At 50.1% G+C, this 27,318-nt stretch overlaps 1 protein-coding gene across 2 annotated transcripts; it reads right to left on the bottom strand.

Moving 5' to 3' along the window:
• Positions 1-24: 24 nt before the first annotated feature.
• On the bottom strand, positions 25-25,810 carry KATNB1 (katanin regulatory subunit B1). 2 transcript variants are annotated; one of them, XM_040329258.1, is made up of 20 exons: positions 25,614-25,810; positions 23,109-23,244; positions 21,269-21,399; positions 20,328-20,445; positions 20,148-20,248; positions 18,454-18,495; positions 18,291-18,374; positions 15,555-15,670; positions 15,407-15,478; positions 13,608-13,758; positions 12,210-12,397; positions 11,857-11,954; positions 10,614-10,664; positions 10,441-10,514; positions 6,558-6,707; positions 6,332-6,481; positions 4,939-5,015; positions 4,797-4,871; positions 4,546-4,662; positions 25-409 (listed from the first exon to the last, which is right to left on the bottom strand). In XM_040329258.1, exons 2-20 carry the CDS (start codon positions 23,146-23,148, stop codon positions 277-279), a joined length of 1,968 nt encoding a protein of 655 aa, XP_040185192.1. In that variant the 5' UTR covers positions 23,149-23,244; positions 25,614-25,810; the 3' UTR covers positions 25-276. The 2 variants fall into 2 exon arrangements, with proteins under 2 accessions (XP_040185192.1, XP_040185191.1); XM_040329257.1 differs by having other exon boundaries at positions 25,644-25,810.
• Between the last annotated feature and the right edge of the window lie 1,508 nt (positions 25,811-27,318).

Raw genomic sequence — 27,318 nt, 5'->3', positions numbered from 1 at the left:
ATTAAAACACGATGCTCACAAGTGTAACATAAAATATGAAATTTAATTTATTGTCACTAGAAAGGATAAAACAGGCGATGGCTGGTGGTCTCTGGACATCGCAGAGCCCCGGGCGGCCAGCCACATGATCAGGTGCCAATTCCAGGACTTTCTATACCAGTAAAGTTCCCTATTCTGATAACAGGCACATCCACAGTACCGACCAATAAATAGTTCCTCCACGTCACAGTTCAGCACTGGTGAAGAATTCTGCGAATTTATCCATGGCTTGCCAGCTTATTCCAGCGCAGACATTAGGAGGTGTAGCTCTCGGAAGGCACTTCCATACCGGCCGCTCTGAGACGCTCTGCTCTTCACCAACGACGAGAGGCTTCGGAGCTGCTTGTAGCACGTCTTACACTTTGTCAGTCTGTGGAAAGCAGAAAGACTGGGTCACTGGATGGAAGACGGGCACTGTTTGGGTCCATAAAGGGCATATGGGCACTCTGCATGATCTATATTAGACTTGGGAAACTTAACATTAATAAATCACTGGGACCAGATGGCTTGCACCCGAGGGTACTTAGGAAACTCAGTCAAGTAATTGCCAGACCATTGTTCCTAATTTTTACTGACAGTCTACTGCAGGGGTCTCCAAACTTTTCAAACAAAGGGCCACTTTATTGCCCTTCAGACTTTAGGAGGGCCGGATTGGGGCCAGCAAGGGAAGAAAGTGTCATGGGTCCAGCATCAGTGATAACAAATATGGCCTCAGAGTTGGTGGTCAATAGGAAGAGGAGTATTCCCCCTATTGGTAGTATCCCATCATTGGTATCAGTGGATAATATAGTGCCCCATTGTTGGTGTCAATGGGAGGAATAGTGCCTCATGTCAGTGGGAGGAATTGTGCCCCAAGGGTCGGATAAAGGCTAGCAAAGGGCCACATCTGGCCCTCGGGCCACAGTTTGGAGACCCCTGGTCTACTGACTGGAATGGTACCAGCTGATTGGAGAAAAGCAAATGTAGCACCAGTATATTTAAAAATGGCCCAAAATACATCCCTGGGAATTACAGACCGGTTAACCTAACATCAATAGTATGTAAGCTCTTGGAGGGGATGATAAGGGACTATATACAAGATTTTAGTAATGAGAACGGTATCGTTAGCAGTAATCAGATTGGTTTGGCAAGAACGATTCTTCAGGAATCCATGCCATTAACCTTCTATGAGGAGGTGAGTTGCCATCTAGATAAAGGAAGACCTGTAGACGTGGTGTATCTGGATTTTGTAAAAGCATTTGACACAGTTCCCCATAAACATTTAGGGCCAGATTCAGGTAGATCAGCGGATCTTTAGATCCGCATGATCTATCCGATTTAAGATACGCTGCCGCAAGTTTGAGAGGCAAGTGGGTAATTCACAAACCACTTACCTCCAAACTTGCGGCGGCAGATCGTAAAACCCCCGGCGGAATTCAAATTCCGTGGCTAGGGGGAGTGTACCATTTAAATCAGGCGTGTTCCCGCGCCGATTTAAATGAGCATGCGCCGTCCGCAAAATTTCCCGCCGTGCATTGCTCCCACTGACGTCACTAGGACGTCAGTGGTTTCGATGTGAGCGTAACTTGCGACGCGCGGGTTTCTGAATCGGCGTACGCAAAAAAAAAATCAAAATCGACGCGGGAACGACGGCTATACTTAACATTGGCTGCGCCTCATAGAAGCAGGGGTAAGTATACGCCGGGAAAACCGCTACGGAAACGTCGTAACAACACTGCGTCGGGTCCACGTACGTTCGTGAATTCGCGGATCTCGCTGATTTACATATTATTCAGCGTAAATCAGCGGGAACGCCCCCCCGCGCCATTTTCAAATTGAAAATAAGATCCGACGGTGTAACACAGTTACACCTGTCGGATCTTAGACATATCTATGCGTAACTGATTCTAGGGATCAGGCGCATAGATACGACCAGTGTAAGTCAGAGATACGACGGCGTATCAGGAGATACACCGTCGTATCTCTCTGTGAATCTGGCCCTTACTGTACAAAATAAGGTCTGTTGGCATGGACCATAGGGCGAGTACATGGATTGAAAACTGGCTACAAGGACAAGTTCAAAGGGTGGTGATGAATTGGGGAGTACTCAGAATGATCAGGGGTGGGTAGTGGGGTCTTGCAGGGTTCTGTGCTGGGACCAATCCTGTTTAATTTGTTTCATAAACAACCTGGAGGATGGGGTAAACAGCTCAATCTCTGTATTTGTGGACGATACTAAGCTAAGCAGGGCAATAACTTCTCCGCAGGATGTGGAAACCTTGCAAAAAGATCTGAACAAATTAATGGGGTGGGCAACTACATCGCAAATGAGGTTCAACCTCTGGGGGAATCTAGGATGAAAAAGGACCTGGGGGTCCTAGTAGATGATAGGCTCAGAAATGGCATGCAATGCCAAGCTGCTGCTAACAAAGGGGCAGATTCAGGTAGCTTTTACGGCGGCGTATCTCCAGATATGCCGCCGTAATTTGAAATCTGCGCCGGCGTATCGTTACGCCGATTCTCAAAGGCAGATACGCTTAAAAAAAAATAGGCTTCCTCCGCCGACGTAACCTGAATGCGGCGGCGTATAATTGTGTCCAATATTACGTTGACCGATAGGGGCGCTTCCGTTTTCGGCGTAGAATATGCAAATTACCTAGTTATGTCGATTCACGAACTTACGTGCGCCCGGCGGTAGTTTTTTACGTCGTTTGCGTAAGGCTTTTTCGGCGTAACGTTGCACCTGCTATTAGGAGGCGCAGCCAATGTTAAGTATGGACGTCGTTCCTGCTTCGAAATTTGAATTTTTTTACGTCGTTTGCGCAAGTTGTTCGCGAATAGGGCTGGACGTAATTTACGTTCACGTCGAAACCAATACGTCGTTGCGGCGTACTTGAGAGCAATGCACACTGGGCTATGTACATGGACAGCGCATGCGCCGTTCGTAAAACACATCAATCACGTCAGGTCATCACACATTAGCATAAAACACGCCGGCCCCATTTACGCTACCCCGCCGCAACTTACGGAGCAAGTGCTTTGTTAATACTGCACTTGCTCCTGTAAGTTGCGTCAGCGTAGCGTAAATACAATACGCTGCGCCGACGTAACTAGGCGCGCAGGTACCTGAATCTGTCCCAAAGCAAACAGAATATTGGCATGCATTAAAAAGGGGATTAACTCCAAAGATAAAAAAATAATTCTCCTGCTCTACAAGACTCTGGTCCGGCCATACCTTGAGTATGCTGTCCGGTTCTGGGCACGAGTCCTCAGGAAGGATGTACTGGAAATGAAGCGAGTACAAAGAAGGGCAACAAAGCTAATAAAGAGTCTGGAGGATATTCGTTATGAGGAAAGGTTGTGAGCACTGAACTTATTCTCTCTGTAGAAGAGACTCTTGAGAGGGGATATGATTTCAATTTACAAATACCATACTGGTGACCCCACAATAGGGATAAAAACATTTTGTGGAAGGGAGTTTAACAAGACACGTGGCCACTCATTAAAATTAGAAGAAAAAAGGTTGAACCTTAAACTACGTAGAGAGGCAAGGATGTGGCATTCCCTTCCACAGGCGGTGGTCTCAGCGGGGGGCATCGATGGTTTCAAGAAACTTAAAATAAGCACCTGAACTACCACAACATACAGGGATATACAATGTAATACTGACATATAATCACACACATAGGATGGACTTGTGTCTTTTTTCAATCTAACCTACTGGGGTAGATTCAGGTAGCTTTGTGCAGTTTTTACGGAGGCGCAGGGCACCGTTTTTGCCCTGCGCCCCCGCAAATTATCTGCGCTACCCTTGATTCACGGAGCAGTAGCTCCGTAAATTGCGTGGGCGCTCCGGCAAAATGCCCGGCGTAAGCGCGCGCAATTTAAATGATCCCGTAGTGGACGGGAATCATTTAAATTAGGCGCGTTCCCGCGCCGAGCATAGGGCGCATGCTCCGTCGGGAAACTTTCCCGACGTGCATTGCGGCAAATGACGTCGCAAGGACGTCATTTGCTTCAAATTGAACGTGAATGGCGTCCAGCGCCATTCACGATTCACTTACGCAAACAACGTAAATTTCAAATTTCGCGACGCGGGAACGACGGGTATATGTAGCATTGGCTGCCCCTGCTAATTTGCCTTACGCAAAAACCGACGTACGCAAACTGCGTACGCAGGGCTCGCGTAACATTGTGAATCGACGTTAGTATGCAAATTGCATACTATACGCTGACCACAACGGGAACGCCACCTAGCGGCCTGCGTAAGAATGCAGCCTCAGATATAACGGCATAAGGAGCCTTATGCCAGTCATTTCTTAGGCTGCAGTCGGCGTAACGAGGTTCCTGAATCAGGAGCATTCGTAACGCCGGAGCAGGTAAGCAATTGCGCTGCGTAACTATGGTTACGCAGACGCAATTGCTCTTTGAATCTACCCTACTATGTATAAGCACAAGGCTTGCCATATATTAAAAGTAGGCGGAGTTCACTCAATACAGTGGGCAGGACCATGAATGAAATCTTACCTCTCCTCACGGGAAATGTCCACACCCATTGAGGGTGGAGCCGCCAGCATCTCTGTGATCAGCGGGAGGAACCTCTGCAGCACCAACTTCAGGGTAATGCAGCCAGTCTGCATGTAGCTGAGAAAACACGAAGAAGTAGAGGGATAAGACCAAAGGATGGGCCCTGAAGGTGGGAGATAGATGAAGCAGATGGGCCCTAGCAGTGGACAGGCAGCAATCACTGAAGGTCAGAGGCAATCCCGGGTATTTACCTTTCGTATTTGCTCTGTAGCAGTTTGTCTATCTGTGGGAGGATGGTCAAACACAGATCCAGTTTCCACAGCGACCTGTGAAAGACAATCGTTAGGATCCTGGTGGAGACAGGAAACGTCCGCTCACAACTATTGTACTTACGCTTTCTGGTTGATGATATTTAACATGTCCACAACCACCGACATGTCATTTACTGACACAGCGGAGTCCATAGAGGTCTACGACACAGAAGATAAATCAATTACATTACATTTTTTACTTTTTGCTATAATAAATATCCCCCAAAAACATATATAAATTTTTTTCCCCCCCTCAGTTTAGGCCGATACGTATTCTTCTACCTATTTTTGGTAAAAAAAAAAAAAAAAAAAAAAAAAAATCGCAATAATCATTTATCGGTTGGTTTGCGCACAATTTATAGCGTTTACAAAATAGGGGATAGTTTTATTGCATTTTTATTTTTTTTACTACTAATGGCGGCGATCAGCGATTTTTTTCGTGACTGCGACATAATGGCGGACACTTCGGACAATTTTGACACATTTTTGGGACCATTGTCATTTTCACAGCAAAAAATGCATTTAAATTGCATTGTTTATTGTGAAAATGACAGTTGCAGTTTGGGAGTTAAACACAGGGGGCGCTGTAACATTTAGGGTTCACTGTGTGTGTGTTTACAACTGTAGGGGGGTGTGGCTGTAGGACTGACATCATCGATCGAGTCTCCCTAATAAAAGGGATCACTCGATCGATGCGCCGCCATAGTGAAGCACGGGAAAGCCGTGTTTACATACGGCTCTCCCCGTTCTTCAGCTCCGGGGAGCGATCGCGACGGGGCGGCTAGAAACGAATAGCCGCGCCGTCGTCCCGGATCGCTCCCCGAGGCTTACCGACCGCCGCATGTACCGGGGGGGGGGGTCCCGACCCCCGACCCACGTCAAGCAGAGCACGTACAGGTACGTACATGTCCGTGCCATTCTGCTGACGTATATGTACATGAGGAGGTCGGCAAGTGGTTAATACCCTACATGCCCAGAGATATCTCCAACCTCAGTGGAGGGTGGTATGACCCGATATCCCCAGAGCTAACCTTGTGTTGTGTTCCTACATCCCAAGAAATAGCCAACCACCTAACTGAAGGATGGAACTGATAATGGAGCGACCCAACATCCCCAAAATATCTCACAACTGACTGGATCATTGTATGGCCCTACATCCCCAAGAACATGCCACCACCTGACCAGATAATGGTATAGCCCTACATCCCTCGAAAAATCCCCCATCTAAGTAGATCATGGTACAACCCTGTGTCCCAAGATGTATCCCCTGAACTTCAGTAGCGATACATCCTTAGAAATATTTTCCCATCTGTCAGGGTAGTGGTACAGCCCTAAGTTTGGAAACCCCCCTTCCCTTCTCTTGCTCCCCATCATCCTTCTCCTGACCACCGTCTTTCTTCTCTGACCCTCACCTCCCTTCTGCCAACCCTGTTGCGTTCCTCCTTCCTTGATGCCCCACAGGAGGATTTCCTTACCTTGATGTCCCCGGTGCTCCATACAGCTCTCACCGTGTCCAGATTGCGCATTCGGCTGATCAGCACCTTACACATTGTGTCATGCCCCTTCCGGATCTGACCCACGGCTTCCTCATCCCCAACTTCTGTTGGAGACGAGCCCTTTACCACCTACAAAAGAAGAAGGTGAATGATGATGCGGAGTTGCTGAGGGTCAAGGTAATGTAATATCACTACCATCACTTACTGGAAGGAAGTCGGCCACTTTCAACCCGATGGGCTCCTTTCTGGCAGCAGAGATAACCGGGGGGTGGCTGGGGGTGGAAGGGGCAGCAGGGGGATCAGGGCACACTGTGGGGGTAGAAGATGCCACAGGGGGTCTGTTCAGCTGTTCACGCTGCAGGAAGGAAATAATCCAATATCAAGACAAAGCCATTAGAACTAGGAAAAAAGGATGTGTATTGAGTATGAGGAGCTGTCTACTTCAGACAACATGAGGGCAAGCAATGTCACAAAGAGCACTTTTCTTCATAGTGACACCATTGCATGAGAAGATCGCACATTTCACTGGTGGACTTTATTCACCATACAGAAAACACATTCTCAACACCATAAAATGCTATAGAAAAAGACAAAAACACATCTCAAAAACTTCTGAACTCTCTCTACCCTGAACACTGAGCTGATGAGAAGATATTAGTACTTGAAGTAAAGCCATTTCTCAGGAGTATATTGAGGGACACAGGCATTCAGAAACAGTCAGGCTATACTGCCACCTTCAGGAGGTCGGGACACCAACATGCCTAAAGTTTGTAGAAAAGCAATACAGGTGTACAAACATAAACTTAGGCCCCTCAATAGACATTTATATATATATATATATATATATATATATATATATATATATATATATATATATATATATATATATATATATATATATATATATATATATAGTGACAGAAAGTCAGGTAAATCTGTGGGTGTTGTCACAGACGGGACATACATTTCTGCCTGGTTTAGACAATACACCAATTGTTATTAGGCGTCGGCTGCAAAAGTAGTCAGAAAAGGTCTAAGGGCGTTGGAAAACTTCAGCTGTTCAGAATGAGGCAATTAAGGCCTCTATACTACTGTCCAGAGGATTACCACTGATTTGCTGCATCCTGAGGCTTTCTGAGTGAAGGAGAGCAGTAGCTGAAAGTCTTCTGAGGAGGTGAGGAATTTTTCTGTGTGATAAAAATCAAAAAGAGACTATTGTTTTTCTGCTGTATGACCAGCAGTGTCTGCCCAGCACTAGGGTGTCCCAGACTCCCTATATAGGTTCCTGTGTGGTGAAGGTAGACGTCCCAAGTGGCCAGGGTTTATTTTAGGTTTGATTTTGTTTATGCTGTTTGGATGCTTGCACTTGTTTCCAGCAAGATGAAAGAATAAACCAAAATCGTTGTTTTTAACCGTCTTCGACTGCCTGTCTGTATAAATTCAGTGTGTAGTGAACCCTTCCAGGGGGTCACACACCCCGCTACCGAGCTAACCCCTTACAATATAAATATATATATATATATATATATATATATATATATATATATATATATATATATATATATATATATATATAAAAAAAATTTTTTTTTTTTTTTTTTCTGTGAGTAGATCTTATTTTCATTCTTACCCATTGAGGGACATACAAATTCAGAAACAGCTGGGAGATCCAAAAGCAAGGGTGGGCAACAGCCACTGACAGGCCTCTAAAAAAAGGACTGGGAATGGTCTGCAACTAAGGACTACTTGAAGAATCTGAAGCAGATGAGAAAAAGGGACCATGTTGAAAGTGTTGCAGCATCACCCTGCAGGCACCTGATGGGGATGGAGGGGGGAATTTCGCTGCCAGTAACAAGTCAAATGACCCCATAGGGTGTAGACTTTTTTAGTGAGGGTTTAGCCTGAACAGCCTCCCCCAGATGGTGACTGATAGTTTACACCTGTGTGGCCCTATCTGGTGACGGTAACCCTCTGGTTGATCCTGGAAGGTGATAGGCCCTTCAGAAGGATTTTGCATACAAAAGGTCCAAAAAGCTGAGGCTCGTTCAGGAAGTCCATCTGAATGTCCCCCAATAAGGATGCCAAGAAAGGGCACCAGGATAGTCATAAAGCACAGTGCTTCGAGGAACTGTAGATGCCGTTGAAGAAGGTTCCAGTAGACCTTGTAAAGTGGAGGGTTCCTTTAAAAAATGGGGATGCCGAGATAGACCAGGTACCATGCGGCAGTCAGCAGTATCCAATGATATAGGATACACTTGAAGAAGGAAATGTAAGATAGGGTACAACTTCAAAAGCTACGTTCCCACTTGAAGTATTGTTAGAGGAGTCAGCTGATCTCTGGCTTCAAACCCTACAGGCTGAGTAGGGGTTGGGCTCTTAAAGCCTACAAGTACTTACTGGCGAAGTAGATGAAGGATGAGATTCCTCCAACCCATCTATAGACTTCCTGCATTGATGTAGGAGGCAGTGGCGGTTCATCCATAGAGGGCGCTGGAGCGCCGCCCCTCTGGCTCTCGCCCGCCACTGAGTCTAATAACATACATTCATGCATTGCCGGCTGCCGCTGGTCTATTCAGAGATGGCCGGAACTTGAGTGCCGGCCACCTAAATAACGGCAGCTGGTTGGCTGTGCGGAAGTGCCTATCAGAGTCAGCGGCTCTGATAGGCTTTCCGAGTACAGCCCTCGGCTCCTGGATGTCTTATCCTCGGAACGTACGGGGGGTGCGTTCCTTGGATAAGACTGACGGCCGTCTCAGCCAATCAGGTTCCCCGATTCTGGTTATCGGTAACCTGATTGGCTGAAGCGTCACCAAGGCGGGAGAAGAAATCGAGGGATGTGGAAGGAGTAAGGTAAGTACATTTTACAGGGCACAGAGGCGACAAAGGGCACAGTGGTGACAATGGCAACAATTAAAGGGCACAGTGACATGCACAGTGGCAACAATGGGCACAGTGGCGACAATTGAGGGGCACAGTGGCTGCGTTTGATGGCATGGCACAGTGGTGACAATTGATGGCACAGTGGCTGTGTTTGATGGCATGGCACAGTGGTGACAATTGATGGCACAGTGGCTGTGTTTGATGGCATGGCACGGCACAGTGGCTGCGTTTGATGGCATGGCACAGTGGTGACAATTGATGGCACAGTGGCTGTGTTTGATGGCACGGCACAGTGGCTGCGTTTGATGGCATGGCACAGTGGTGACAATTGATGGCACAGTGGCTGTGTTTGATGGCATGGCACAGTGGCTGCGTTTGATGGCATGGCACAGTGGTGACAATTGATGGCATGGCACAGTGGTGACAATTGATGGCACAGTGGTGACAATTGATGGGCACAGTGAGGCTGCAATTTTTTTTTTTTTTTTTCGTTTGCGCCCCCCCCAAAAATTTTGAGCACTAGCCGCCACTGGTAGGAGGACACTACAAAGAAGAAAATAATTTTTCTTTAGCATCCAACTTCCTAGGACACTAGAGAAAAACGAGGCATGCTAGGCAGAGGAGCGGTTATAATAGAATGGCCACAATTTTTCTGTTTCCAGCATCCAATCCTCCTGTCAATGGCAGTAAAACCCGACTATATGTGAATTAGTGTGTTCCTCAACGGAAGAGAAAGAAACTTCAATAAAAATACACCAAAAGTTAAAGCGATACTAAAGCCTCATTTTTTTTAATTAACATGTTACACTTACCTGCTCTGGGCAATGTTTTTGCATAGAGCAACCCCAATCCTTCTCTTTTAAGGTCCCCCATTTGCGCTCCCGATTCACCCCCATAGCGAGCCACTTGCTATGGGGGAACTCACGCGTGCTGCTCCCGAGCCGCGCTCCCCCCCTCACTGCTGTAATTGACAGCAGTGGGAGCCAATGAGGAAGAAGAGAGCCTGAAGAGCTGCTGCTCTTGTGCACAATCGCTGGATTGAGATAAGGCTCAGGTAAGTATTGGAGGGGCTGGGGGAGAACGCATGAAGGTAAAAAATCATTCAGCCTTTAGAATCACTTTAACAGGGCTGTTCCAGGCCCAAATCTTCATTGTACATCTCATCTACCCCACCATTCACTGTTCCCCCGCACACAAGACAGACTCACATTTTTATTCATGGCCGCGACAGGTGTGACTACTTCTGCTGCTGGCGGGACAGACTCCTTTACAGGGACACATTCTGAAAAATACAACATGGATAGCGTCAATGGGCAGACAGGAGAGAGGGTCCAATATACAAAGTTTTATGCTTATCACAGTAAAGACAACTTCCTCTTACCGTCTTCTGGGGGGGCTGGGAACGGCTCGCTTTCACGTGGAGGAGTCCGTGCTAAAAATGAGAAAAAAAATTAATAAGGAGAAGGGACCATACATACTGTACATAGACTGCAAAAGTGTGGGTGCAAAGGAGGGCAGGATGAGTAGTGTAGAGGGCACACAGTGAGGACAGAGAAAGATATGGCAGGCACAGAGAGGGGAGGAAGGGTAAATTAGTGCCAGAGAAAAGGCTGGTAGAGGGGGGAGAAGAGGAGGGCAGGGAGGGTAAAGTGGTGGCAGAAGAAGGGCTGGCAGGGTCATGGGGGGAGGAGAGGAGGGCAAGATGAGTAGTGTAGAGGGCACACAGTGAGAACAGAGAAAGATATGGCAGGCACAGACGGGGAGGAGAGGGGAGGAAGGGTAAATTGGTGCCAGAGACCAGGCTGGTAGGGGGAGGGGGAGGAGGATAGGGCAGGTAAGTGGTGACAGAGGAAGGGCTGGCAAGATCAGAGGGGGAGGAGAGGAAAGGTAGGGTAAAGTGATGGCAAAGGAGGGAAGGATGGGCAGTGTGGGGAAAAACAGTGTGGACATAAAAAAAACTCTGGCAGGGCCGCAGTGGGGAGGAGAGGAGGGTAGGGTGGGTAAAGTTGTGGCAGAAAAAGGTCTGGCAGGGTCGGGGGGAGGAGAGGAGGGCAAAGTGGTGGCAGAAGAAGGGCTGGCAGGGTCGGGGGGAGGAGAGGAGGGCAGGGAGGGTAAAGTGGTGGCAGAAGAAGGGCTGGTAGGGTCGGGGGGAGGAGGGCAGGGAGGGTAAAGTGGTGGCAGAAGAAGGGCTGGTAGGGTCGGGGGGAGGAGAGGAGGGCAGGGAGGGTAAAGTGGTGGCAGAAGAAGGGCTGGCAGGGTCGGGGGGAGGAGAGGAGGGCAGGGAGGGTAAAGTGGGAGCAGAAGAAGGGCTGGCAGGGTCGGGGGGAGGAGAGGAGGGCAGGGAGGGTAAAGTGGTGGCAGAAGAAGGGCTGGCAGGGTTGGGGGGAGGAGAGGAGGGCAGGGAGAGTAAAGTGGTGGCAGAAGAAGGGCTGGCAGGGTCGGGGGGGAGGAGAGGAGGGCAGGGAGAGTAAAGTGGTGGCAGAAGAAGGGCTGGAAGGGTCGGGGGGGGGAGGAGAGGAGGGTAGGGAGGGTAAAGTGGTGGCAGAAGAAGGGCTAGCAGGGTCGGGCGGGTAAAATGGTGGCAGATAAAGGGTCTGACAGGCATAGCAGGTCTCCGGACTCACAGATTGCAGTCTTTGGTTGGAAGATTTCTTTATAGTCTTCTGGATTCTGGATCTCAGCACTGGACTCCTTCTCATCCTCCTCACTGCATGGACTTGCCCTGTGGATATCACATAACTATGGGGATTACAATGGAAGAGACACGTGTCATCTGTCTACAGGATTTGAGTATTGGTGCGTCATCCCTCTGTGTAGGGGTGATATTTAGGATATATTTGGGGGGGGGGGGGTACATATGTTGGTGCAGTGTGCCATTTCTGTGTAGGGGGGGCATTTATGATATATACAGTATTTAGGTGTACAGATTTTGGTGCAGGGTGTCATTCCTCTGTGTATACTTTGCCACATTTCTCACCTCTTTGGTTTGCTGCAGGTGGTAGACGGTCTCTCGTAGATTCTTCTCAATGAGGACGCAGAGGGTGCTGGCTGACGGATGGGGATCTCAGCTGGAAGAGACCCCTGTGGCTCTGATCCAATCAGTTTTACACGGTTTAGGTCTACCACAAAGGAAGAGACATTCGTCTGGGCGATAGAGACACCAATCTGCAAACAAAAATAAAAACATCCTATGGTACATCAGTAAACCACCAAGCAGTACACAGCCACCCACCCTCCTCTTCAGCACCTACCCTTCCTACCACCAACCAGCACACAGAACACATTCTCCATCAGAACATAGACCACCTCCAACCAGCACACAGACACTTGCCCAATCCCCTTCTCAGTACAAAAACAGACCAGCACACAGAAGTCTTCTCTTAAATTACCCCTTACACCCATTCACCAACCAGCCCTGATCCCCCCACCTCCTCCAACCAGCACACAGACCCTCCTTCAAATCCCCCCCACTGACCAGCACATAGAAACATGGACTACACACATAGGCCCAGATTCACAAAGCACTTACGCCGACCTAGAACAAGATACACCGACGTAAGTGCAAATGTGCGCCGTCGCATCCGGACCCACAAAACTAAGATGCGCCTAAAAACAGGCTTAATCCCGACGACGTAACTTGCCTACGCCGGCGTAGAGTGGGCGCACATTTAGGCTGGACGCATGGTGGCGCTCCCATTGATCAGCCATTCAAATATGCAAATGAGGAAAATACGGCGATTCACGAACGTACGTGCGCCCGACGCAGGCTACGCAATATGTGCGTAAGTTGTACGTCCGGCGTAAAGTTAAGCCCCATAAAGGAGGTGCAACCCAGCAAGGTCTGCACCAGGGAATACAAGCCGGCGTATTTTACGTATCTTACGTCGGACGTGTGTCTGGCTGGATGTAGGTTACGTTCACGCCGTAAGCAGTGATCCGGCGTAGTTTAGGCAGTTATTCCGACGTGGTTGTGAGCATGCGCAGAGGGATGCGTCCACGTCTCGGCGCATGCGCAGTTCGTGATACGTATCTGTCTGGCGCTCGGCCCATCATTTGCATGGGGTCACGACTCATTTGCATGGCTCACGCCCACTTCCACCTACGCCGGCGTACGCCTTCAAAACCCAGTGCAGTTTTGGGAGCACTTGCTTTGTGAATTCCATGCTTGCCTCTCTGCGCTGCGTTGGCGTAGCGTACATTATTTGCGATACGGCGGCGTAATGTGCGCCCGCTCTCTGTGAATCTGGGCCATACACCCTCCAAAATGCCCCTCACTGACCAGCACATAGGCTGAACCGTCCAGCATAAACACACACACACACACACACACACACACACACACTAAACAGCACAGACACCCCATTCCCCTTCTTACCAGCTGGTTGTTACAGAGGGACAGGTCGGAGACTTTGCCCCATGACACAGGGACGGTGTCAAAGCATCGCTCAGGTTCCCAGCCATAGACTCGAAGAGCATCGCGGCCTCCACAGAAGAGACAACCACCATCACCACTGAACAGGATCGTCCTTTAGGACAAACACACGTTATCACTACTACATACAGACAACCTGAAGATGAAGGATCAGCATGCCAACACATCTCCAATGTCTTTTCTCTGCAATATTCTGATTGGCTGATAAAAGCAACAACCCCTCCCTTTGTCTGCCGTTATTAGGGAAGAACTGGAGGGGCGCAGAAGTAGAATGCGGAGCCCAGGCAGGGGGAGGCTGACTTTCTGTAGACCAAGATGTAGGCCAGCCATATGAACAAGGGGCCAGCAAACTCCACCCAAGCTGGAAGATGTGTAAAGGGACTGGAGAAGAATCTGTTGTCTGCAAGCAAGTAATCTCTCCCCTCTAATCTGCATCCTGCAAATGTCAGTTATATGAGATAACCTCTAGCAACCAGTCCGACTACTAACCTGTGATTGGCTGTCTGTTATAGTACAAGGCGCCGCACAGACATGGGGCGGCAGATATGCAATCTGGTCTCTGACATCACCATGTATGCTCAGCCTGTCCAATCACTGGTCCCATATGACAGCGGTCAGTGGACCGTGTCTGTCTGACAGACATGAATTGGTCACTCAATCAGATCATGTTCATGGGTTGCTGAGGATGCTAGGCATGACCTTTAACCACTTAAGGAACGGACCAATATGCTGCTAAATGACCCAAGGGGTTTTTACAATTCGGCACTGCGTCGCTTTAACAGAGAATTGCGCGGTCGTGCGACGTGGCTCCCAAACAAAATTGGCGTCCTTTTTTCCCCACAAATGGAGCTTTCTTTTGGTGGTATTTGATCACCTCTGCGGTTTTTATTTTTTGCGCTATAAACAAAAATAGAGCGACAATTTTGAAAAAAATGCAATATTTTTTACTTTTTACTGTAATAAATATCCCCCAAAAACATATATAACATTTTTTTTCCCCCTCAGTTTAGGCCGATACGTATTCTTCTACCTATTTTTGGTAAAAAAAAAAAAAAAAAAAAATCCCAATAAGCGTTTATCGATTGGTTTGCGCAAAATGTATAGCGTTTACAAAATAGGGGATAGTTTTTTTTTTACAACTAATGGCGGCGATCAGCGATTTCTTTCGTGACTGCGACATTATGGCGGACACTTCGGACAATTTTGACACATTTTTGGGACCATTGTCATTTTCACAGCAAAAAATGCATTTAAATTGCATTGTTTATTGTGAAAATGACAGTTGCAGTTTGGGAGTTAACCACAGGGGGCGCTGTAGGAGTTAGTGTTCACCTAGTGTGTGTTTACAACTGTAGGGGGGTGTGGCTGTAGGACTGACATCATCGATCGAGTCTCCCTATAAAAAGGGATCACTCGATCGATGCAGCCGCCACAGTGAAGCACGGGGAAGCCGTGTTTACATACGGCTCTCCCCGTTCTTCAGCTCCGGGGAGCGATCGCGACTATAAACGAATAGCCGCGCCGTCGTCCCGAATCGCTCCTGAAGCCACGGAGACCACCACATGTACCGGGGGGGTCCCGATCGGACCCCCGACCCACGTCAAGCAGAGGACGTACAGGTATGTTGATGTGCCCGTCCGTGCCATTCTGCCGACGTATATGTACATGCGGCGGTCCGGAAGTGGTTAAAGGGGTTGAATAAAACCTGTTCTGGTCCACAAATTCCCAACAGTAGGTCTCACCTGAAAGAAGTTGCTTCTCCTTCCACACAGCCAACCAGCTGGAACTTCTCCAGATCCCAGAACCTTAGCGTCCTGCAATATTGAGAGAGTAAGTCTGAGAAATAACGGGACACACGCCAACAAATCCAGGGAGAAGACTGCCCCTCACCTGTCCGAACTCGCCGAGGCCAGCAAATACTCATTGGGATGAAACTCCACAATCTGGACGGGTCCTCGATGTTCCGTCAACTCTGCTATAATCTTCCCGGCACTCAAATCCCAGAGCTGGAGGACAACATGGAGTCAGCGATTGCTGGTATGTCTACAGACACCTTTATCTCCCATGACCCAGACATCCTCACCCCGGGTAACCCAGCTTAGACCATATACAGACATTCAAAGGCTATAAACTGCACAGGTAGGGTCAATGTATCCATGAGAAACAAGTAGATAAACCGGAGGATGAGGACTAAACAAATAAAAATAGCTTCCATATAAAACCATGTAATAAAAATCGTTATGTGGCCATAAAGCACACAGGCCCGGATTCAGAGAGCAGTTACGCAGCGCAATTGCTTACTTGCGCCGGCGTAACGAATGCTCCTGATTCAGGAACCTCGTTACGCCGACTGCAGCCTAAGATATGCGTGGCATAAGGCTCTTATGCCCGCATATCGTAGGCTGCATTCTTGCGATGGCCGCTAGGTGGCGTTCCCGTTGTGCTCAGTGTATAGTATGCAAATTGCATACTAACGCCGATTCACAACGTTACGCGAGCCCTGCGTACGCAGTTTACGTCGTTTGCGTACGGCGGTTTTCGCGTAAGGCTGCCCCTGCTATTAGCAGGGGCAGCCAATGTTACGTATACCCGTCCTTCCCGCGTCGCGAAATTTGAACTTTTTGTAGTTTGCGTAAGTGAATCGTGAATGGCGCTGGACGCCATTCACGTTCACTTTAACGCAAATGATGTCCTTGCGACGTCATTTGCTGCAATGCACATCGGGAAAGTTTCCCGACTGAGCATGCGCTCTACGATCGACCTAATTTAAAATGATTCCCGCCCCCTACGGGATCATTTAAATTGCGCGCGCTTACGCCGGGCATTTTGCCGGAGCGCCCACGCAATTTACGGAGCTACTGCTCTGTGAATCGCAGGTAGCGCAGAGAATTTGCGGGGGCGCAGGGCAAAAACGTTGCCCTACGCCTCCGTAACAACTGCGCAAACGTACCTGAATCTACCCCACAGTCTTTATAAAAACATAGTCATGTGTAAATGAGCCCAAGTCTTATCCAGCCTCAAACACTAAATTGAGGGCCCAGCCCTTGCAATGGAAACAGTCTTAAAGGGGTTGTAAAGGTACAATTTTTTCCTAAATAGCTTCCTTTACCTTAGTGCAGTCCTCCTTCACTTACCTCATCCTTCCATTTTGCTTTTAAATGTCCTTATTTCTTCTGAGAAATCCTCACTTCCTGTTCTTCTGTCTGTAACTCCACACCGTAATGCGAGGCTTTCTCCCTGGTGTGGAGTGTCGTGCTCGCCCCCTCCCTTGGACAACAGGAGAGTCAGGACGCTCTCTACGTTGCAGATAGAGAAAGGAGCTGTGTGTTAGTGGGCGCCCTGACTCACCTGTAGTCCAAGGGAGGGGGGCGAGCACGACACTCCACACCAGGGAGAAAGCCTCGCATTACTGTGTGGAGTTACAGACAGAACAGGAAGTGAGGATTTCTCAGAAGAAATAAGGACATTTAAAAGCAAAATGGAAGGACGAGGTAAGTGAAGGAGGACTGCACTAAGGTAAAGGAAGCTATTTAGAAAAAAAAAAAAAAAAAAATATTGTACCTTTACAACCCCTTTAAGGTTTGCTGGGTTCAGCCGTTTGTGTCCCGAGAAGAAGGCACACTTTAGTGTGGTGTGTAGTAAATCTGAAGGCCACCAAGAAGACTGCCGCTCACAGGATGGAAACAATGCGGCAGGCCAGGGGAGAGGTCGTGGTCACTCCGGCGGCTCATGTCAGAGGAAGGATCCAAGCATCTCCCTTGGCCTGTCGCATTATTGTCCCCAACCCGTGAGCGGCCATCTTCTTGGTGGGCTCCAGCTTTACTCCACCTTTTAAATTAGACTGTGGGCTAGATTCAGGTAGGGGCGCGCATAGTTACGGCGGCGCAGCGTATCGTATTTACGCTACGGCGCCGAAATTTACAGGAGCAAGTGCAGTATTCACAAAGCACTTGCTCCGTAAGTTGCGGCGGCGTAGCTTAATTGGGGCCGGCGTAAGCGCACGCAATTCAAATGTGGAAGGGGGGGCGTGTTTTATGTTAATCTAAGATGACCTGACGTGATTGACGTTTTGTACGTGTACATATCCCAGTGTGCATTGCTCCCAAGTACGCCGCAACGACATATTGGTTTCGACGTGAACGTAAATTACGTCCAGCCCTGTTCGCGAATGACTTACGCAAACGACGTAAAAAATTCAAATTTCGAAGCGGGAACGACGTCCATACTTAACATTGGCTGCGCCTCCTAATAGCAGGAGTAACCTTACGCCGAAAAAGCCTAACATAAACAACGTAAAAAAATTGCGCCGGGCGTACGGACGTTTGTGAATCGGCGTATCTAGGTCATTTGCATATTCTACGCCGAAAACAACGGAAGCGCCCCTAGCGGCCAGCGTAAAAATGCACACAATTATACGCTGCCGCATTCAAGTTACGTCGGCGGAGGAAGCCTATTTTTCCGACGTATCTGCCTTGGAGAATTGGCGTAAAGATACGCCGGCGCAGATTTAAAATTACGGCGGCGTATCTGGAGATACGCCGCCGTAACGGCTACCTGAATCTAGCCCTGTGACAGTACTAAACATAGTATAGCCCCCAATTCTCTGGTAGAGAATCCTCCACTAACCTTTACACTGTTGTCGTCTGAAGAGGATGCCAGCCACTTGCCATCCGGGCTGAAGCGCAGGCAGCGCACAGCTTGTGTGTGACCCTGCAGAATGAAGGAAAGAAGTTATACCTGAAGGAGTAACATGGTGACCACAGGAAGCTGTAGATGGCGCTACACTCACCTTATATCGAAACACACAACCTTTCCTCCGCACATCCCAGAGCTGTACAACACGGAGAGAAAAACACAACATATCATCAGAATCAGATTACAGCGGAGAAAAGAAGCAGATTTCCCCTTGCTGGCTCAGAAGAGACATTAGAGGGCCTTCACCAGAAGGACTTTCATTGGGAAAGACACTGACACCACACAACCCCCAACCAGCTTGGAGAGTAAGGTTGGATTCACACTTATGCATGTTTAGTGCTATTTGCAGATTTTGCACTACAGTCCATTTACCTTGGTTTCCTATGGAACACGCTCTGTAGTGCAAATCTGCAAAAAGCACTAAAAATGCATCAGTGTGAATCCAGCCTTAGATACATCATGGCTAATGGCGGAAAATGATAAAACTAAGCATCCGACCAATAGACTGGGGCCTAGATTCACGTACCCCGGCGTAAGTGTGGGTGGGCGTATCGTATTTACGCTACGCCACCGCAACTTACAGAGGCAAGGGCTGTATTCACAAAGCACTTGCGTCCTAAGTTACGGCAGGGTAGCGTAAATGTGCTGGCGTAAGCGCGCCTAATTCAAATTGGGAAGAGGTGGGCGTGTTTTATGCAAATAAAGCATGACCCCACGTAAATGACGTTTTGAACGTACGGCGCGTGTGCCGTCCGTGGAAGTATCCCAGTGCACATGCGTCGGATAGAATGCCTAAGATACGTCAAACACAGCCTACGACGTGAACGTAACTTACGCACAGCCCTATTCACGTACGGCTTACGCAAACGACGTAAAAAGATACGCTTGTTCCGACGTCCATACTTTGCATGGGCTACGCTACCTAGAGACCTGCTTTATCTTTACGCCGGCGTATGTCTTACGTATACGGCGTAACTAATTGCGACGGGCGTACGTACGTTCGTGAATCAGCGTATCTTGCTCATTTGCATATTCGACGCAGAAAACAACGGAAGCGCCACCTAGCGGCCAGTGTAAATATGCACCCTAAGATACGACGGCGTAGGAGACTTACGCCACTCGTATCTTAGCCAAATTGAAGCGTATCTGGTTTCCAGAATACGCTTAAATATACGACGGTGCAGATTCAGACTTACAACGGCATATCTACTGATACGCCGACGTAAGGCCCTTTTCAGACTGGGGCGGGAGCTGCGGTGGCGGTATAACGCCGCTAAAAATAGCGGCGCTATACCGCCGGAATTTCCGCGGGTATCAGCCGCTAGCGTTGCGGTATTAACCCCCGCTAGAGGCCGATAAAGAGTTAATACCGCCCGCAATGCGCCTCTATAGAGGCGCATTGCGGGCGGTATTGCCGCGGTTTCCCATTGTTTTCAATGGGAAGGAGCGGTGAAGAAGCGGTATACACGCCGCTCCTCTCACCGCTCCAAAGATGCTGTTGACAGGAGATTTTTTTGTCTCCCGCCAGCGCATCGCCTCAGTGTGAAAGCCCTCGGGCTTTCACATTGAGTCTGCAGTGAAGTAGTTTTTCAGGCGCGATAGCAGCGCTATTTTTAGCGCTGTACCGCCTGAAAAACTCCTCAATGTGAAAGGGGCCTAAGTCTCTGAGAATCTAGCCCTGGGTGTCCTCTTAACATCCTCTAGGGCCGTTTAGAGCATAGAAGGGAGACACTGATTGGTTACTGGGAGGGACACAGATTGTCCTTCACACAACAGACATGTCTGTACCTTTATATTTGTGTCCAGAGATCCGGACGCAACAAACTCGCCATAGGGATGAAAATCCAAACTGCAAATGCTGGCCTTGTGACCCATTAATGTTCTCTGTACTGGGGGAAAAAAAAAAAGTGTTACAAACAGATATCAAGAATTATTTGATTAAATGGAAGATGGTAAGTGGGATCTTACTTTTGGCTTCTTCCATATTCCAAATCCGCAAAGATCCCGACTGTGATCCGGCAACAATCAGCTTCTCCGACGGGTTGAACCGCACGCTCTCTACTGGGGATGTGTGACCAGTCAGACTCTATCACACCAAAAAAAGAGAAGGAGTTAGGCTTACCAGTAACTCTATTTCCAGTGGTCTTCCAGGACAGCCCTTGAGAGATGGAGCTCCCCCCATGGACACAGGAAACACATTGCCAAATCACTTAAGACCCGGACCATTATGCAGCTAAAGGACCTGGCCAGTTTTTGCGATTCGGCACTGCGTCGCTTTAACTGAAAATTGCGCGGTTGTGCGATGTGGCTCCAAAACAAAATTGGTGTCCTTTTTTCCCACAAATAGAGCTTTCTTTTGGTGGTATTTGATCACCTCTGCCGTTTTTATTTCTTGCGCTATAAACAAAAATAGAGCGACAATTTTGAAAAAAAAAAAATCAATATTTTTTACTATAATAAATATCCCCCGGAGGAAACACAAATGACTGGCCACGATACTGAAGGACCGCCTTTTAAAGGAATTTGGCAATGTGTTTCCTGTGTCGTTGGGAGGAGCTCCATCTCAATGGCTGTCCTGGAGGACGACTGGGGAAATAAAAGTTACATTGGGAAGGGCCATCAGTGACAGAAAGACAGAGAAGAGGAGACCCAAACAGGGGGAAGGGGGTTAGAGAGAGAAAGCAAGAGAGACAAAGCCACAGGAGAGACAGATACAGAATGCGGGGGCGGGGGGGGGGGGGGGCTTGGCTGACTGGGGGGTGTTCAGGGGAGAGACAGAGATGGAAGTGGGGGTGTGGGATAGACACTGATTGGGGGGGCACAGAAAAAAAGGTGGGAGGACGAGATCAGACAGAACAAGATACAGAAAGATTGTAGCAGGTCACAAACAGTGTGTGGTTGGCTCTCACCATGATGCAGTTCGGTTTATTCACTGACCACAGGTTAACTCGGCAGTCCTCTCCACCTGTGGCCAAGAGACGGCCTGAACTCTTCCCCAATGCCACAGCTGACACATTGCTGGCGTGAGCAACAAACTCCTCTGCAAAAATGTTAAGGGGACAATATGAGGAAGAGGGACAAGACAGACGACACCACGGGGGAGGACAGAGAGAGACACAGACCGACACCACGGAGAGAACAGAGAGAGAGACACAGAGCGACACCACAGAGAGGACAGAGAGACACAGACCGACACCACGGAGAGGACAGAGGGACACAGAGCGACACCACGGGGGAGGACAGAGAGACACAGACCGACACCACGGGGAGGACAGAGAGACACAGAGCGACACCACGGGGGAGGACAGAGAGACACAGACCGACACCACGGGGGAGGACAGAGAGACACAGACCGACACCACGGGGGAGGACAGAGAGACACAGACCGACACCACGGGGAGGACAGAGAGACACAGACCGACACCACGGGGAGGACAGAGAGACACAGACCGACACCACGGGAAGGACAGAGAGACACAGACCGACACCACGGGGGAGGACAGAGAGACACAGACCGACACCACGGGGAGGACAGAGAGACACAGACCGACACCACGGGGAGGACAGAGAGACACAGACCGACACCACGGGAAGGACAGAGAGACACAGACCGACACCACGGGGGAGGACAGAGAGACACAGACCGACACCACGGGGAGGACAGACAGAGCGACACCACGGGGAGGACAGAGAGACACAGACCGACACCACGGGGGAGGACAGAGAGACACAGACCGACACCACGGGGAGGACAGAGAGACACAGAGCGACACCACGGGGAGGACAGAGAGACACAGACCGACACCACGGGGAGGACAGAGAGACACAGACCGACACCACGGGAAGGACAGAGAGTCACAGACCGACACCACGGAGAGGACAGACAGACCGACACCACGGAGAGGACAGACAGACCGACACCACGGAGAGGACAGACAGACCGACACCACGGAGAGGACAGACAGACCGACACCACGGAGAGGACAGACAGACCGACACCACGGAGAGGACAGACAGACCGACACCACGGAGAGGACAGACAGACCGACACCACGGAGAGGACAGACAGACCGACACCACGGAGAGGACAGACAGACCGACACCACGGAGAGGACAGACAGACCGACACCACGGAGAGGACAGACAGACCGACACCACGGAGAGGACAGACAGACCGACACCACGGAGAGGACAGACAGACCGACACCACGGAGAGGACAGACAGACCGACACCACGGAGAGGACAGACACAGACCGACACCACGGAGAGGACAGACACAGACCGACACCACGGAGAGGACAGACACAGACCGACACCACGGAGAGGACAGACAGACCGACACCACGGAGAGGACAGACAGACCGACACCACGGAGAGGACAGACAGACTGACACCACGGGAAGGACAAGGAGACCGAGCGATGATGCGGGGAAGAAGGAAAGAGACAGACCAAGCGAACGACAACAACGGGAAGAAAGGAAGACAGACAGACTGAGCGAACAAAGACACGGGGAAGAAGGGGAGACAGACAGAGCGAACAAAGACACGGGGAAGAAGGGGAGACAGACAGAGCAAACGTCGATGATGTGGGGAAGTAGGAAAGACAAACCGAGTAACGACGCAGGGAAGAAGGAAAGACACAAGGAGCGAGCGACGATGCAGGGAGGACACAACGAGCGAGGACACCGGAAAGACAGGCAAACTGAGCGACAGCACGGGGAGATCAAACAGACTGACACACAACTTACGCAGCTTCCATGAAGTTTTCGTCATCCCTGGTGCGGCCATGTTGGCACGTAGATGGGAGAACTCTGCCCCCAGAGGGGTCGGACCCCCCCAGTAACCAGCACTGGAGTAAAGCACAGGAAGTGTCACATAAGGAACCTGACAGACAAAAACAAAGTTGTTATTATTATACAGGATTTACATTATTATCGTCCAGGATTGTTATTATAATTATACACTGGGGGGGGGGGGGGGACACAAAGGAAGGAGAGGGACAAAGTAAGAGTGAAGGGGACACATAGGATGGGTGAGGGGGTAAACAGTGGGAGGTAGAGAAGGGAGAGGGGTGGGACACAGTAAGAGGGCAGGGGACAAGGAGGGGACACAAAAGGAAGGAAGGAAGGGGGACAAGGAGGGGACACAAAAGGAAGGAAGGAAGGGGGACAAAGAAGAATGGTGGGGGACAAAGAGGGGACACAGAAGAATGATGGGGGGACAAGGAGGGAGAGAAGGTTACATAGTGATATGGAGGGGAGCAAAAAGGAGGATAGGGATGACACACACCTCTCCCCGGGAAGGAAGGGGATCTCTTAATAATAATAATAATAATAATAATAATAATAATAATAATAATATCGTCCAGGATTGTTATTATAATTAATATTATACACTGGGGGGGGGGGACACAAAGGTGGGAGAGGAACAAAGTAAGAGTGAAGGGACACATAGGAAGGGTGAGGGGGTAAACAGTGGGGGGTAGAGAAGGGAGAGGGTGGCAGGGGATAAAGAGGGAAGAAGAGGGACACAGTAAGAAGGCAGGGGACACATAGGAGAGAGGAGGAGGAGGGGAGGGGGACACAGCGGGAGGCAGAGGAAGGCAGAGATGGGTGAGGGGTGGGACACAGTAAGAGAGGCAGGGACAAGGGAGGGGACACAAAAGAAGAAGGAAGGGGCAAGGAGGGGACACAAGAAAGAAGGAAGGAAGGGGGACACAAAAGAAGGAAGGAAGGAAGGAAGGAAGGAAGGAAGGAAGGAAGGAAGGAGGAAGGGGACAAGGAGGGGACACAAAAGAAGGAGGAAGGGGGACACAAAAGAAGGAAGGAAAAGGAAGGAAGGAAGGGGAAGGAAGGAAGGAAGGAAGGAAGGGGGGCAAGGAGGGGACACAAAGGAGGAAAGGATATGGGGACACAGAAGAATGATCGGGGACAAGGAGGGAGAGAAGGTTACATAGTGATATAGAGGGGCGCAAAGAGGAGGATAGGGATGACACACACCTCTCCCTGGGAAGGAAGGGGATCTCTCACTATTATTATTGTCCAGGATTGTTATTAATATTATACACTGGGGGGGGGGGGAGAGGGCCATAGTAAGAGTGAAGGGGACACATTGGAAGGGTGAGGGGGGGGTAAACAGTGGGAGGTAGAGAAGGGGGAGGGTGGGCGGGGGATAAGGAGGAAAATAAGAGGGACACAGTAAGAAGGCAGGGGACACATAGGATGAGGAGGGGGGACAGCAGTGACTACACAGTGGGAGGCAGAGAAGGGTGAGGGGTGGGACACAGTAAGAGGGTAGGGGACAGGGGGGGGGGGCACAGAAGAAGGAAGGAAGGGAGACAAGGAGGGGACACAAAAGAAGGAAGGAAGGGGGGACAAGGAGGGACACAGAAGAAGAAGGAAGGGGGACACAGAACAAGGAATGGGGACAAGTAGGGGACACAAAAGAAGGAAGGGGGGACAAGGAGGGGACACAGAAGAATGATGGGGGGACAAGGAGGGGACACAGAAGAATGATGGGGGGACAAGGAGGGGACACAGAAGAATGAATGGGGGACAAGGAGGGGACACAGAAGAATGAAGGGGGGACAAGGAGGGGACACAGAAGAATGAAGGGGGGACAAGGAGGGGACACAGAAGAATGAAGGGGGGACAAGGAGGGGACACAGAAGAATGAAGGGGGGACAAGGAGGGGACACAGAAGAATGAAGGGGGGACAAGGAGGGGACACAGAAGAATGAAGGGGGGACAAGGAGGGGACACAGAAGAAGGAAGGGAGACAAGGAGGGGACACAGAAGAAGGAAGGGGGGAAAAGGAGGGGACACAGAAGAATGAAGGGGGACAAGGAGGGGACACAGAAGAATGAAGGGGGACAAGGAGGGGACACAGAAGAAGGAAGGGGGACAAGGAGGGGACACAGAAGAAGGAATGGAGACAAGGAGGGGACACAGAAGAAGGAATGGGGGACAAGGAGGGGACACAGAAGAAGGAATGGAGACAAGGAGGGGACACAGAAGAAGGAATGGGGACAAGGAAGGGACACAGAAGAAGGAATGGGGACAAGGAGGGGACACAGAAGAAGGAACGGGGACAAGGAGGGGACACAGAAGAATGATGGGGGGACAATGAGGGGACACAGAAGAAGGAAGGGGGGACAAGGAGGGGACACAGAAGAATGATGGGGGACAAGGAGGGAGAGAAGGTTACATAGTGATATGGAGGGGCGCAAAAAGGAGGATAGGGATGACACACACCTCTCCCCGGGAAGGAAGGGGGTCTCTCACCTCTCCGCTCTCTCGGGGGGTCTCAGATGGAGGTCACGTGTTCTTGTATCCCCCTCTCTATACCACTCTCAGTTCCCTGACAACCAACTTCACAACAAATCTCTGATCCCGCCCACAACGGAAGGCGTCTACGTCGTTCCGTCACGCTACCTGTACTGGGGCCATAACAGTTCCTGGCAAAGGAGTCTCCGCCCTCTCATGTGACTGAACTGCAGGGACACGCCCCTATACTTCACTACAGTACTGTGTAAGCAGAACAGGACACTGGAAGGAAAGAGGATTCTGATTTCTACTCCCTCCAGCCTGCAGGAGGCGGAAGAGAGACAGCACTGACACTGAGACCTCAGCTCAGACTTAGTGCGGGGCTGATGGGTAGTGAGGGCGGAAAGATCTTCTGTCTTTCTCCACTTCATTCAATTGTGGGCGGTGTGATCTGTGATTACAAGGGGGCGGAAACGACTCCGTCCCAGACCCCCCCCTTTGTTCTCCTCTATCCCCTCCTTGTCCTCCTTTATCCCTCCCTTGTCCTCCTCTATCCCTCCCTTGTCCTCTATCCCTCCCCTCCTCTATCCCTCCCTTGTCCTCCTTTATCCCTCCCTTGTCCTCCTCTATCCCTCCCTTGTCCTCCTCTATCCCTCCCTTGTCCTCCTCTATCCCTCCCCTCCTCTATCCCTCCCCTCCTCTATCCCTCCCTTGTCCTCCTTTATCCCTCCCTTGTCCTCCTCTATCCTTCCCTTGTCCTCCTCTATCCCTCCCTTGTCCTCCTCTATCCCTCCCTTGTCCTCCTCTATCCCTCCCTTGTCCTCCTCTATCCCCTCCTTGTCCTCCTTTATCCCTCCCTTGTCCTCCTCTATCCTTCCCTTGTCCTCTATCCCCCCCCCTTGTCCTCCTTTATCCCTCCCTTGTCCTCCTCTATCCTTCCCTTGTCCTCCTCTATCCTTCCCTTGTCCTCCTCTATCCCTCCCTCGTCCTCCTCTATCCTTCCCTTGTCCTCCTCTATCCTTCCCTTGTCCTCCTCTATCCCTCCCTTGTCCTCCTCTATCCCTCCCTTGTCCTCCTCTATCCCCTCCTTGTCCTCCTCTATCCCCTCCTTGTCCTCCTCTATCCCTCCCTTGTCCTCCTCTATCCCTCCCTTGTCCTCCTCTATCCCCCCTTGTCCTCCTCTATCCCCCCCTTGTCCTCCTCTATCCCTCCCCTCCTCTATCCCCTCCTTGTCCTCCTCTATCCCCTCCTTGTCCTCCTCTATCCCTCCCTTGTCCTCCTCTATCCCTCCCTTGTCCTCCTCTATCCCCCCCTTTGTCCTACTCTATCCCTCCCTTGTCCTCCTCTATCCCTCCCTTGTCCTCCTCTATCCCTCCCTTGTCCTCTACCCCCCCCCCTCGGCCTCTTCTACCCCCCTTGTCCTCCTCTATCCCCCCCTTGTCCTCCTCTATCCCCCACCTTGTCATTCTCTATCCCCCCTTGTCATTCTCTATCCCCCCCTTGTCATTCTCTATCCCTCCCTTGTCCTTCTCTATCCCCCCCCTTGTCCTCCTCTATCCCCCCCCTTGTCCTCTATCCCTCCCTTGTCCTCTATCCCTCTCTTGTTCTTCTCTATCCCTCCCTTGTCCTCCTCTATCCCTCCCTTGTCCTCCTCTATCCCTCCCTTGTCCTTCTCTATCCCTCCCTTGTCCTC

The sequence above is a fragment of the Rana temporaria genome, chromosome 11 (assembly GCF_905171775.1).
Source record: "Rana temporaria chromosome 11, aRanTem1.1, whole genome shotgun sequence".
Taxonomy (NCBI): domain Eukaryota; kingdom Metazoa; phylum Chordata; class Amphibia; order Anura; family Ranidae; genus Rana; species Rana temporaria.
This window is presented reverse-complemented; position numbering and strand designations above follow the sequence as displayed.